Below are 13,443 nucleotides of genomic sequence, written 5' to 3' on the forward strand. Positions count from 1 at the left end.
TCCATTCAACTTTTGAAGGCTCAGGCAGTCCCTGTAAGTCGCTGCTCTGTAGCACCTTGCATGTGCACAGAGGTGATGGAGGAAGACGCAGTGCCTTCACCAGGAGCGCTGTGATTCACACAGAGGCAGTCAGGCCTCCCGCCCTCATCCCTCCTCCCCCAAGTGGCTGGGCTGAGAGATGATGGGCTGGGGAGGCGCGTGCCTGGCTGCTGGCCATCTGTGCACAGTCACACAATCTTTTTTCTGGCAGGACATACTTGTATGGAAAATAGAAAGAAGAAGAAACCCCGTAAAGCAAAAGCAGTTAAATCCCTAAGAAGAGAGCCCTAGGATGTGTTTTCTGTCCTGATGTTAGCGCCTTGAGTTCTTGAGATCCAGTGGGCATTGGTTGGTCTCGTCAGTAACTACTGCATGCTGGCCGTCCATTAAACAAGAGTCGCCTCGATGTGAGTGACAGGCTGACCAGCCTATGGACTGCAGGTGCACCTGGGTGGTTTCATTGATCAATGGTGTTCTGGCAGTGTGGACAGGTGAGTCTCATTGCCAAGGATAAAACCCACGTGGCAGCAGGCTGCTAGGGGCCCTGCAGATATGCACTGTGACACAGAGAAGCAGAATTCGTTAAATCCTCATTTGCCAGGTACAGATATGGGTTAGAAGTAAAAGATTGTTTAATGAGAAAAGAAAGCCATGGGCATTTAAATAATCTGCTGTGTAGGAGAAATCAATAAGAGAATTTCCTGTGGGTATTTCTATGTTATTTTAAGAGATGATACCACACAGATTTGGATAAATCAGGAAAGGCCCCATGTGTAGCCAAGATGGACAAAGCCTTCGGTAGATCTTCTACAGAGGGTGAGTCTCAGGAGTCACCAGCCAAAGACGACGAACTGCAGCACAGCCTGCCTATGCCATGCCTTCCAGTTCTTAATTTCCACTCTCTGGTTCCTAAATTTATCTTCTGCCCCCATGCTAAATACCCCCACTTTTTTCTTTTTCTTTGTTTTTATTTGCTTTCCTTGAACTTGCCCAACTTTTTTTTTTTTTTAAGAAGTTTTTTTAGGATTCGCTTCCAATGTGCTGCTACATCAGATGAGACGGTTTGTGAATTAAACATGGTGAACCATCACAGGAGTAGGGACAGGAATGTGGGCTGAGCTGAGCTCAGTGGGCAGTTGGGTGAGCTCAACTCTCGCTTGTTCTCTCACTCTCTCTCTCTCTCACTCTCACTCTCTTAAAGATTTATTTATTTGAGAGGCAGAGTTTCAGACAGAGGGAGAGACTGGGAGAGAGGTCTTTCATCTACTGGTTCACTCTTAAATGGCCACAGTGGCCGGAGCTGGGCCGATCCAATGCAAGAGCTTCCTCCAGGTCTCCCACTTGGCTGTAGGGACCGAAGCACTAGGGCCATCTTCCACTGCTTTCACAGGCCATAGCAGGGAGCTGGATTAGAGAGGATCAGCTTGGACACGAACCAGTGCCCATATGGGATGCTGGTGCTGCAGATGGTAGCTCAGCCTACTACACTGCAGTACCCGCCCAGAGCTAACTCTTGATAGAGAAGAGGCACAGGTGCCATCTGCCTCCAGGGGTTGATCTTGTAGAATGCTGGGATCGATCACACCTTAACCTGGCCTCACTGGTGATAATTCAGCCCCACTCTTCCTCCTCCACCCCCCCCCATCCATTTCCATTGTGCATCACTTTGAGCTTAACAAGAACATTACCTTTGTTGGGTTCTATTTATCATAAGCTCCTTTGGATCCTGGAGACCTGTGTCCATCCTCCATCATTTTGGAAGATTCTGCATGGCCTCTTTGATTGTTACTGACAGCTTGGTCCTTGCCAGTGGTGCTGATTAAATGTGGACCAGGTTTGAGGATAAAGGAAAGAGAACGTTTAGCCTATCAATAGATGAAGAGGTAGCGGACTCAGGTCTGTAGTGCCACCATCCAGCTGAAGAGGGTGCTTTGGGCTCATCAGCGGCTGCAAGGAAGTGGGAGTCAAGAGCAAGCGTAGCAAAGGATAGGGGCGGCAACACATTGGCCTCCGTCCAAGCGACAAGAGGCTGGTTGGAATCACAGTGGTTATTTGGTTGGATTTCGTGTTCAGTTCGTGTCCAAGTTCATGGTTGATTATCAGTGCTGTACTCTTCAGGGAATGTTTATGATGTCAAGTTTGCTTGACTGATTTCTGCTCTGGGCCTGGAACTCTCCTGCCAGACCTGCAGGTCCCCTAAACAAGCCCCCTTGAAGCAGTCATCATTAGGTGCTACCTACTGGGGTAACAGCTGACTCATGAGCATGGTGATTAGAACCTTGTAGGGCCAGCTATGCCAGTGCCCTGATCCTGTGTTAACTTTGGTGCCATTGAAAGGCGGGGCAAGGACACTTTAAGCCAAGGGCGGGAGGCTATGAGAGTAGGGCCAGATGGTATCTTGCATCAGCATCGAGGTACTGTCTGTAGGCTCAATTTCATGAGCACCTTGAATTTTTTTTTTTTTTTTTTTTTTTTTTTTTTTTTTTTTTTTTTTTTTTTTTTAGATTTTATTTGAGAGGTAGAATTACAGACACAGAAGGAGAGAGAGATCTTCCATTTGCTGGTTCACGCCCCAAATGGCTGCAGTGGCCAGAGCTGGGCCCAACCAAAGCCAGGAGCCTGGAGCTTTATCTGGGTCTCCCAAGTGTATGCAGGGGCCCAAGCACTTAGGCCATCCTCCACTGCTGCCCCAGGCCATTGGCAGAGAGCTAGTTGGGAACTGGAGCAGCTGGGACCCGAACCGACGCCCATACCTCCTTGATGTCCTTTTTTCTCCTGCTTTTTGAAACTGCCAGTGGCTTTTGCTCTACCTGTTCCCCAAAGCTCCTGCGTCCCGATCGTCACATGGGCCAGGCAGCTTTCTGGGCCTCCATCAGGCTGGTGCTGGGCCTGCGGGGGTGTCAGAGCAGTTTGTCCTGCACGGAGTGGGGGATGCGTTTGATTTCCTGACTGTTTTATCCCTGCTGTCCCGCAGGCCCCTGAGCCCCTTCCCCAGGTCCCTAGAGCTCAGCCGAGAGATCACAGAAGATTCTTTTGGAGGAACTCGTCCTTGGCCCTGTTCATGTTAGGTGACAGCCTCTGCTCCGTCTACATTGTGTGGGATCTGGCTTACATGTTTTATGTGAAGTTATTTTGCATCTTGTCTGGTTCTTCAGAGAGTTTTGACAGCAGCACAAGAAAACAGAGCAAACCTCCACTCCTCCCCACCCCCTCCGCTGGTTGTGATTTTCCATCCCAGGATTCACTGTGGGGTCATTACTGCACCTGCTCCCCCACCCCCACCCCAGGGCCTGCGGGCAGACTCAGCCCGGTGTTCTGGAAGATGTCCCTGTGCGGTGCCCCTCAGTCCTGCTGGGCTTTCCTATCTTAATCCCCACTTTGATTCATCCCCATAAGGATCCGGACTTGGCAAACTGCTGCGCCTCTCTCTGCCCTGGGGTTTGGGTTCCTGGCCACCCCTCCCCCGGGGGCCTCCCCCGTGGGGGGAGGGGAGACTCAGACTCTTTGAAGTTTGTTGTGCTCTCTCCACTCAGAACCCCTTGCCCTTTCCCCAGCTACAAAAACACAGGAGATCAAGAGAAAATAAACCTCTCATCCACCCTGGGCCTTTCCCTGTTTCCCGAATCCATCTCCTGCCTACACGCCTGCCTTGCGTCTTGGCAGGGTTCGCTTCAGTCTTTCTGGCCGCCATGATGGAGAGTTACTGTTAGTGCTAAAGTTGGGAGGTTTTACTACCCTCGATGTTGCCCTTTGTGTGTAGGAAGCAAATCCAAATATCTTGTCACTTTTCACTGTCGTGGTCAGGCCGTGCGGCTGCGCTGGGCGTGGAAAACTCAATGTTTCCTCAAGAGTGGGGCTCCCTGTGTTGGAGGAGGGGACTGTGTACCAAGGCATCCAGGTCTGCAGACTTCATGTGCCCTGAGAGCCAAGTCGCCATGCACCTTGCAGCATGGGCTACACCCACCTGGCTGGCCAGACCCCATGTGCTGTGCGTTTCTTGGTTAATATTGGAGAGTTTATTTTTATAAAGTGGTCAATGTCCGATCTATTAGCCAAATGTTGTTTATAGCCCTTGCCCATCTAGTGCTGGTCTCTAGTCCTTTCGCTTCTTATTTCCTGAACTCTTTATTTAGGGTAACCTTCTACCTCTGACTATAATATAAATTTAAAATGTTATCTCAAAAATCCATTTTGAGAAAAAATTTTAAAAAATGATAGTTCATACCATTGAAAATTGGAATCACTAGAACAGAAAACAGTTGTTTGGCCAAATAAATCGATAATTAATTTTTTTTAGAAAGTATACACACTCACCATTCCTGTTGGCCCAGGGCTTGTGACCATGTTCCGCACTTTTTTTTTCCCTAGGAGGAATGTCAGAACTACATCCGGGTGCTTTTGGTGGGCGGCGACCGGTTGTTCACCTGTGGGACCAACGCTTTCACACCTGTCTGCACCAGCCGCTCGGTATGGCTTTGTCTGCACATCAATGGGTCTTCAAACATCGCAATAAAGCCCTAGGTTTAGACACATTTCATTGTCAAATTGAATAAGTAATTGATTTATTTCTAGTAGGAATGTCAATTATATAAAGAATAGGCAAGAGTTGCAGCTTACGTAATTATATTTAAATATGTTCTGAACTATTTAAACTGGAATTCCTCCCCTTCCACATCCCAAAATATTAATCATAAACATCTCTCTTCCTATCCTGCTTTGGGGTAGAGATACTGTTAAATATTAAAAGGGTCTCGAATCACAATCTAGAGGAAGAAAATATAACAAATTGGATAAGAAGCGTGCCAGAGAAATAAAATGAATGGAGCCCCAGGCAAGGCAGAGTCACCCGCGTCCTTTGATTTCCTGCTGTAACCGGCAGAGGAACTGTCAGTGTGCATGTCCCTCCGCAGTGGCCTGGCGGGGTCATTGGGTGGACTCCTCTAATCCAGGGTCTTAATTTAATCTTCCTGGAGGAATATAATGAGGAAATACTGTTATGTTGATTTCCTGTTGAAAATCTTATGTTTACTTTTCCCTGGTATCAAGTTAACAGCCGGCCACTGGCTGTAAGGAGAGGAGGAGGAGGGTGGGGGCAGTGCTCAGAGGGCAGCTCAGCCCCACGTCCTGCTCTGGCTGGAGAGCAGTGCAGCCAGGCAGCCCCTGGTGTGCCCCGTGAGGGTCTCTCCTGGGCCTGTGTTCTACACTTGATCTTAGCCGAAAGCCGAGAAGCGCTGGGCTTGTGTTTTATCCATGAGGAACCTGACACACGCAGAGATTGGGTCACTGCCGCACAGCAAGCAGGTGTCCACCTTCAGCTGTCTGACCCTCTGGCACTGCTCTCCCTAACGTAAGAGTCAAGAACTAAATCTGTTCTTGTTTCACAATCAATTAATGCATTTGAGAGAGTGACAGAAGAGGGAAACACACACACACACACACACACACACACACAGGAAGTGAGAGACAGAGAAGAGAGTGAGTGAAACACGCAAACCCGGAGTGAGCTCCTGTCCCTCGCTTTACCCCCTAAATATCTACAGCAGCTGGTGCTGCACCAGGCAAAGCCCAGGGTCCCACGCAGGTGCCAGGAGTCCAGGGCTGGAGACATCATCGCTGCCTCCTGGGCGTGCCTGGGCAGGAAACTGGAGTAGGGACGTGGAGCTGGGAATTGAAGCAGGGTAGTTCAATGAGAGACGCAGGTATCTTTTCTGAAAAAGATCTATATATGCATCTATGTGTTTGAAAGCCAGGGGTTGGGGAAGATCTGCTGGATCACTTCCCAAGTGGCCACCACACCTGGGGCAGGCCCAGTCCAGAGCCAGGAGTCAGGCGTCTCATTCTGGTCTCCCATGTGAGTGGCAAGGGCCCGCAACCCATGGCTGTCTCCCCCTGCTTTCCCAGGTACGTTAGCAAGGAGCTAGATTAGAACCAGAGCAGCTGGGGCTCACGGACACTCCCAAATGGGAAGCTGCTGTTGCAAGTGGTGGCTTAACCCAGTGCCTTGAGGGACCCGGGTGACTTAACTGCTACACTAAATGCTCACACCCACCAAAGCCATTTCTCTTAAGGAGCCCTCAGTACTCAAAGGCTTTGTCTCATGAGCAGTGGGGAAGCTGCAAGCCACCCTGGTGGCTTCCTGGACCTGGAATAGAATAAAAGTGCTGGAAACGGGGCTGTGTTGTGGTGAACGTGCACATCCCTTGCTGTGGCTGTCCCGGGTAGCTTCACCCACCTGTATCGAGGCACCGATGGCTCCTTCCGCACTGTGGCTTCTATCATTTCTATGTCTATAAATGGTGAGGTCACAGTGATTTCTGTGTTAGAGTGCGACAATGTGTAGCACTTGTGCACACATCACAGCCGTACCTGCAGTAGTCTTCCTGTTCTGGGGTGTTCACCGCTGTGAGGTTCCGTAACTAACGGGATGAGAGACAGACTGGCTGAGGGATTCTCTGACCGCGTGCACAGGAGGCTGCACTCAGCAGGGGAAGCGTGCAGGGCATGTCACTGTCTGTCCTGAGCCCCGGAGCTTGGGGCACAGATGTCCCCTGGCATCAGGGTTGCTGTGACCATCAGCGCCAGGAAAGGGGCTTTCAGCAGGATAATTGGGGTCTCCCTCATCTTCGCCCACAGTTGAGTAACCTGACGGAGATCCACGACCAGATCAGTGGCATGGCCCGCTGTCCCTACAGCCCCCAGCACAACTCCACGGCGCTGCTCACGGCCAACGGGGAGCTGTACGCTGCCACGGCCATGGACTTCCCGGGACGCGATCCCGCCATTTACCGAAGCCTGGGCGTTTTGCCACCTCTCCGTACGGCGCAGTACAACTCCAAGTGGCTCAATGGTAAGAACCCGGTTGCTCCCAGTTTTCCGTCTTGTTGGTTTGCAGTCGGTGCTGTGGCCCACTTTACGCAGACAAATGTGTTCTTCACTTTCTAAAGCGGTGCAGGGGTATCCTGCTGAGTGGTGGTGAGGGGAAGACCCAGGAGGTGATGACCTGTGCAGACAGGGCTGATGTCGACATGATCCCCGATTAAAGCGAAGCTTGGGTTCTGTTTCTCTCGATTACTGTTTGAGGCCTTGGAAATATTTTTTGTGTCATAGATGTGTATGAACTTGCATGCATTCTTTTTTATTATATAGCCATAAATGGAAATTACCAACATTTTGTGAAATTTGCAGACCCTGTGTATAATATGTTTGGCTGATGGTAACCCTGAATAACTTAACAATTAAAAAAAATATGTGTGGGAGATGGCATTTAGCCTAGCAGTTAAGACAGATTTATGGGCCTGCATCCCACCCATATCAGAGTACCCTGGTTTGATTCCTAGCTCCAGCTCATGAGTCTGGCTTTCTGCTAATGGACTCCCTGGAAGGCAGCCACCGTGGCCCGAGTGGCTGGCTGAGTTCTTGACATCATGTGGGAGAGCTGGATTTGTAGCTCCTGGCTCCAGCCCCAGCCATTGCAGCCATGTGGGGAGTGAAAGCGCCGGTGGGAGCTCGCTCTCTCTTTCTGTCTCTCTCTCTCTCTCTCTTTCTCTCTCTCTCTCTCTCTGTGCTTCTCTGCCTCTTCAATAAATTAATTTTTTTTAAAAAAATTATCAGTTCACCAGCCCAAAAATAAATGTTGAGAATGTTCAGTGTTTTATTCTGCAGTCAGTAAGGTTGGAACTTGGGCCACTCTGCTCAAGGACGTGAACCTGCTGTAACTTCCAGTGTTACACTCAGATGGGGCAATGTCCCCTGGAAGGAGAGCCACATTTCTTGTGTCCTTCTTGATTTTCCTAAGCAATTAGAAACCCTCCTAAGGCTTCTTTCTTTTCTGGTCCAGCACCTGACAGCTAAGCAGTGAAAGTCCAACCGTCACTTTGGGGTTGACTTCATACAAGTCCTGGTGTGTGCCGGCTGACATCCGCCACCTGCGTGTGTGTGTATGCACGTGTGAGTGCGACCACACACACACACGTGCATGCCTCCGCAGGTGCAGGCTCACGAAGGCAGCGCAGATATGCCAAGTGTAATCTGTGCCTGCAGGCATTTAATTGAGAGCTCTTACAGATAATAAAATCTTGCGGTAGATGTATTAAAGTTTATTATTTTGGTATTTCAAGTTCTGCAAAGATTCGGTGGCCTTTTGCCCAGTATAAGCTAATTATGTAGAGTTTTCTCAGCCTCAGCACTGTTGACGTTTTGGACTGGATCGGTCTTTAGTTGGGGGAGGGATATCCTTGGCATTGCAAGATGTTTAACAGCACCCTGACCTATACCAGTGGATGCCAGAAGCACGCCCCTTTTACTTAGTTGCAACAACAAAAATATTCTCAGATATCCTGGGGGAGAAAATCTCCCCTAGTGAGCACCCTGGCTTAGGCTCATCAGCTATGCGCACTCACATGTCTGTGTAAATATACACAGTGCAAGTGTTTTGCAAACGACAGACTCAACCCAAGGAGCGCTGTTTGCCTTTAAAGGACTCCTCTGGGGCCCCGAGATCGGCTCCTGGTCCAGACTCTCCAGCAAGTGTGTGACTGTGGTTTCCGGAGGGCGGTGTGGATTTCTCCCCTGGTGGAAGCCGTAACCGGATTCTTCCCACTGGCATCTCCACTGTTGAACTGGTTTCCCCCGAACCCATCTGCTCTCCACGATGGTCCCTTCTGGGCCCAGAAACTCATCTGTGTAGCTTAATACATTTTTTCTATTGAATGGTTTTATTTATTTATTTATCTAGTTTTACTACTGAGCAAAGGGTCCAGCGGAAATCTAAATAGATTTCACCTCCTTCCCCTGCCAACCAGACTTTGCAATGAGTTTTTGCCAAAGCAACATAGAAAATAATCAGGATTGTGATAGCTTTTCCCAAAAGTGACACCTGGAAAGTGCCCAAACGTGGTTTGGATCCTAGCAGGGTTAGCAATGCTGCGTGTTTCCTTCCTTGTGACTCGGTGGACCCTGGCTGTTCCAGGGTGAGGCTTCCTTAGCTTCCTGGGTGTGACTCTTCCCACTTGAGACCTGGGTGCTGTCCTGCGCAAAGGAGGAGACCCAAGCTGGTTGTGGTTGTGGTTGTGGTGGGACACACACACACACACACACACACACACGTATACATACATGTATACACACATGCACACACATGTACACACACATGCACACCCCTATATATCAAGATTTATTTATGTATTTGAAAGGCAGAGTAACAGACAGAGTGGGCAATATGGAGAGAAAGATCTTCTGCCCATTGGTTCACTGCCCAAAACGCTGCAACAGCCAGGTCTGGGCCGTGCTGAAGCCAGGACTCCATCTGGGCCGCCCATGTGGGAGGCAGTGGCCCGAGTACTTGGGCTATTTTCTGCTTAACAGAAAGCTAATGGGGATCCAAACCAGCCTTCAGATAGGGGCTGCCAGCCTCGTAAGTGCTGGCTCAGCCAGCTGTGCCCAGATGCCACCCAACATGCTGTTCTTTGTTGCACAGAGAAGTTCATGTGTCGGGTTCCTGAAATACGCCACTATTAACAGAGAACGTCTGAGAGCTGCAGAGATCAGGAATCATTGTGGAGGCAACTCTGGTGGCCTGGGCTCAGCCCATGGTGTCAGCCTAACTGGCCATTCCCTGGAGGGCATCACCCCCTCCCCTGCCCGCTGACATCGGGCAGACCCTCCCAGAAGAGCAGGGAGCAGCACGCCCACCTGTGGGCTCCCTGGGGCTTGCAGGCGATGTGTCTTCTTCATTTCCCCTCCCTGTGGTCCTGGCACCTTCTCCACCGCTGAGCCTTCAGAAACAGCTTCCGCCACGCTGGCCCTGGGCTTCTTCTCTGCCTCCTCCTCCACCCAGGACAGACTCTGGCCTCCGGAGTCCCTGGAGCTCTGCTTCTGGCCCCTGGCAGGCCTGGACACAGGGATGGTGACGCTCCCTGACCTACCTGGAATCCACGCTTGGTGTCTCCTCTGCTCATTTGCAGTCCCTCTTGTCTCAGGCCCTTCCTCTCCTCTTTCCACTCGGTTGACCCTCACCCGGCCCCCCAGGAAGCTCACCCCCGGGGGATTCTACTTCTGGGCTCCCATAGATCAATGGCAGGAGGATGCTGCCGAGGCGCCCTGCTGTGGGAGGAACAGCCGTGGCCGGGGAAGGTGCTCCCGCGACCCCCATTCTTTCCCACTCACTGCCTCTCCCACCCACCCCAGACCTCACCCAGCCCCTGCAGGCCCAGCAGAATTCACAAGGAAGTGGTGGACCTCAGGGGTCTCCTGCCCCCAGCCTATTAAATGTACCCGTTCTTTTCATTTGTGACTCACAGCTGGTTCATGTCTGTGTCCTGCAGTAATTTTCTTGCTCAAAATCATGGCCTTATCCATTTTTGCCATGGTCTTGTGTTTCTTCTCTCATTGTGAGAACTGCCTTGCTCTTAAATAAGAACAAACAAAGGAAGCTAAGCAAGCTAAAGACAAAGTACCCTTAGTCCTGCAGTGTCCAGGAAAGTCTCTGTCCCCCGCTGCGTCTCCAGGGACCCACTGAATAAGCCCTTCTGCCTTGAGAGCATTGAGAATCGAGGCATACACTGCAGAGACGAGAGCTGAGTTTGTTCTGGACCGAGCTCCCTGGAGAGTAGGACGGAGGCATCTGTGGAGGGCTGCCCCGGGGGGCAGGGCTTCCTGCTTCTTTAGGAAGAACCTGGGGAGTGGGGGATGCCCCCCCCATCCAGCACCTCTGTGACTGCCCCACATTGTGGAGAAACAGGAAGGTGGTCTGAATCCAGCCCTCCAGTGCTGCTCATCCCCACCCCCCGGTCCCACTGCACCTGCCGCAGCTACGCTCCCCACAGCATCCACGTGAGGAGCGGCCATGGCCTTCACCACTTCCTGAGGGTGGCCATCACGGCCCCCCCACGTCTTTTCAGTCTTGTGTGTTGACTCTCTCCACCAGTGCCCCTTCAGGTCCAGCCCCATCCCTGAACTGCTCCGAGGCTTTCTGGCCTCAGTCCTGCCCTCCTCCCCATCCTGCTCACTGGACGGTCTTCCTGGATTCCCAACCATCCTGCCCCATGGAGCCCCTGCCCACATAAGAGCACATCCAGGTCTTTGAGAGTCCAGATTGACAGTGGTCACTGTCAGCTGGGTGCCCCAGGGTCAGCAAGCCCCACTCTTGTGTGTCGCTTGGTTTTCCTGTTCTGGGTGTGGCCCTGCACTAACCTGCTATGGCTGCTATCACAGAGCAGCGCAGATTGGGTGGCCTAAACCACAGCCCGCACTCACACCTCTGGGGCTGCAAGTGCAAGATGGGGCGTCAGTACGCCGGCTTCCCCAGCGGCCTGCCTGCTTGGCTTGTGGGTGCTGTCTCCTCCCTGGGTCTCTCCCCTGTGAGTGCCTGTCTGTCATCTTCCTGAAGGGACCCTGAGGGGACTGGATGATGGCTCCCTCTAGGGACCTTTTTTTGACCTGATCACCTGTTTCAATATCCAGGCTCCTAGGACAGCCACATCCTGGGGTGTTGGGATTGGGGTTGGGACTTCAGATCTCAACACTTCAGCCTGGAACAGGTTCGGTGATTCGGCCATTCATGAGAGGGGCACCTGCTCACCTCAGAGGATCCCTGCCCCTGCGCCCCAGACCTGTTCAACCCCAGTCCTGCCCTGCCCAAGTAGGGGAGGACCCCCAGACCTGCTCCTCACACCCCGTGCACAAGGGGTGCTCAGTTACCATCAGAAGTGCCACAAAAGCCCTTCTGGGCCAGCTCCACAGACTACCTGGGGTGACTTTTTAAAAATTATCACCCAGGTTTTGTCATGCCCGGACCTAAATACGTTTCTGTGTCTTCCGCTGCTCAGAGAGGAGAATGCCCACTCCTGCAGGGGCCTCCACGGCTCTGCACACCTTGCCTGTGGCCGTGGGAACCACAGCGCTTCCCTCCTCCCACCTGTGCCTCATTCAGCGAAGCCAGCTGCTCTGGACCACCGCCCACTCCCCCTCTACTGCCTCCAGCTTCTCCAGGACCTGGGAGCTGCCGCCTTCGGCCCTCATGCCCCAGCTTCGGCGTTGCATCTGTTGTTTATCAAGAAGTCAGAGATGTGGAGTTTCCTGTGCAATCTCTGGTTTCGTGGTGCCGGCAGCTCGGTCCTCACGATGACCGTGTGAACCTGCAGAGACGGGCGGATAACCGACCTGTAGGGCCTGGACCTGGCCAGCCAGGGCTGCCGGCCTCCTCCCAGCCTCCACCGCTGCTTCCTGGCCTGTGGATGCCGTTCATCTTCCCCGGTCTTCTCCCTCCTTCTGCGCCTTCTGCTTCCCGTCACCCCCAGGCACTGTGATCCCCTGCCTCCCTCTGGAGACCCTGGCTCTGATCAGAAGCCCCTGTGACCTCTGCCAGCCCCCCTGCTGTCCCCCCACCAAGGCTTCCCCAGCCTGTGGCCCCCTGTCCCTTGCCCTCCCCACTTCCCTCGCTCCTTGTAGCGCAGTGTCCTGGCTGCACTGCCGACCCTTCATGGTGGAGGGCTGTGCTCTGTTCATTCTCTGAGTGGCGAGAGCTTGGAGCCAGAGGCAGGACTCGGGCAGATCTGGGGCCAAGTCCAGGCTCAGCCCTCAGGGTTCTGACTTGCCTGAAGGGATTCATGACTTAACCAATGCAAACTGACCATACCTTACAGCCTGGCCCAGCAGTTGGGAGAATAAAATAGGACAATTACAGAAACAGTTATGGATTTTAGAGTCCATCTTCTAATCAATATTCATGGAAAAATGTTATTACTATGAACGCCTCCAAGTTGGATGCACGGTGTGCTGGGCAGTAGGCGGTTAAGAAGTGTTTGTGGACTGACTAACTGAGTGAACATTGTGGATTGTGCTTCCTGCATTGCTAGCTGAACAGCCTCCTCTTTCACCCTCTCCCCTGCGCTGAAAGCCTCCCCCTGCTCTTCTGCACAGCCCCTGCTGCCCTTCAGGGCTGATCGCTGCTGGAGATCCTGTCTTGCCTGGTCCTGCGGTGTCCTGGCTCCCAGGCACATCGGGGACCTGCCTGTTGCTGCCCAATGGTGCTGCCTCCGGCTGTCAGCAGGGCGCGCCCTCTGGGAGGCCACCACTCAACTCCCTGCTGAACAGTACACACACTTTTGTTCTGGACGCCGTCCAGGTTTTCTGACCTTTCCCTGTTGAGTGGAGAAAATGGTCTCAGCAGGTGCGGTCTAGCGGGCAGCGCAGCTACCGTGGTCAGGCAGATGTTGGTGCCAGGACTCTGGCTGGGTGATTGCATTGTGAGCGGGATGATTTGCGTGTGCACTGGGGAAGTCCCTTTCCAGGACTTGAACTGTTAATTTAGGGAGGCCAGCTGATGAGGTTTGTATTCTGTACGGCACTGGGCCAGGCCCCGTCTCCCACACATCCAGCCACTGGCCAGCAGTCAGTTGCCGGCCA

The 13,443-nt window shown here is 52.4% G+C and overlaps 1 protein-coding gene across 7 annotated transcripts in view; it reads left to right on the forward strand.

The window, feature by feature from the left end:
• Nucleotides 1-13,443, forward strand: part of SEMA5A (semaphorin 5A) — a 472,925-nt gene that overhangs the window by 290,247 nt on the left and 169,235 nt on the right. For all 7 annotated transcript variants that reach the window (XM_070056841.1, XM_070056840.1, XM_070056845.1 and 4 more), the window contains 2 exons: nt 4,408-4,506; nt 6,673-6,886. In XM_070056841.1, coding sequence (XP_069912942.1) covers nt 4,408-4,506; nt 6,673-6,886 — 313 coding nt within the window. The remainder of the gene's footprint in view (nt 1-4,407; nt 4,507-6,672; nt 6,887-13,443) is intronic.

Source organism: Oryctolagus cuniculus, chromosome 14 (assembly GCF_964237555.1).
Source record: "Oryctolagus cuniculus chromosome 14, mOryCun1.1, whole genome shotgun sequence".
Classification (NCBI taxonomy): Eukaryota; Metazoa; Chordata; class Mammalia; order Lagomorpha; family Leporidae; genus Oryctolagus; species Oryctolagus cuniculus.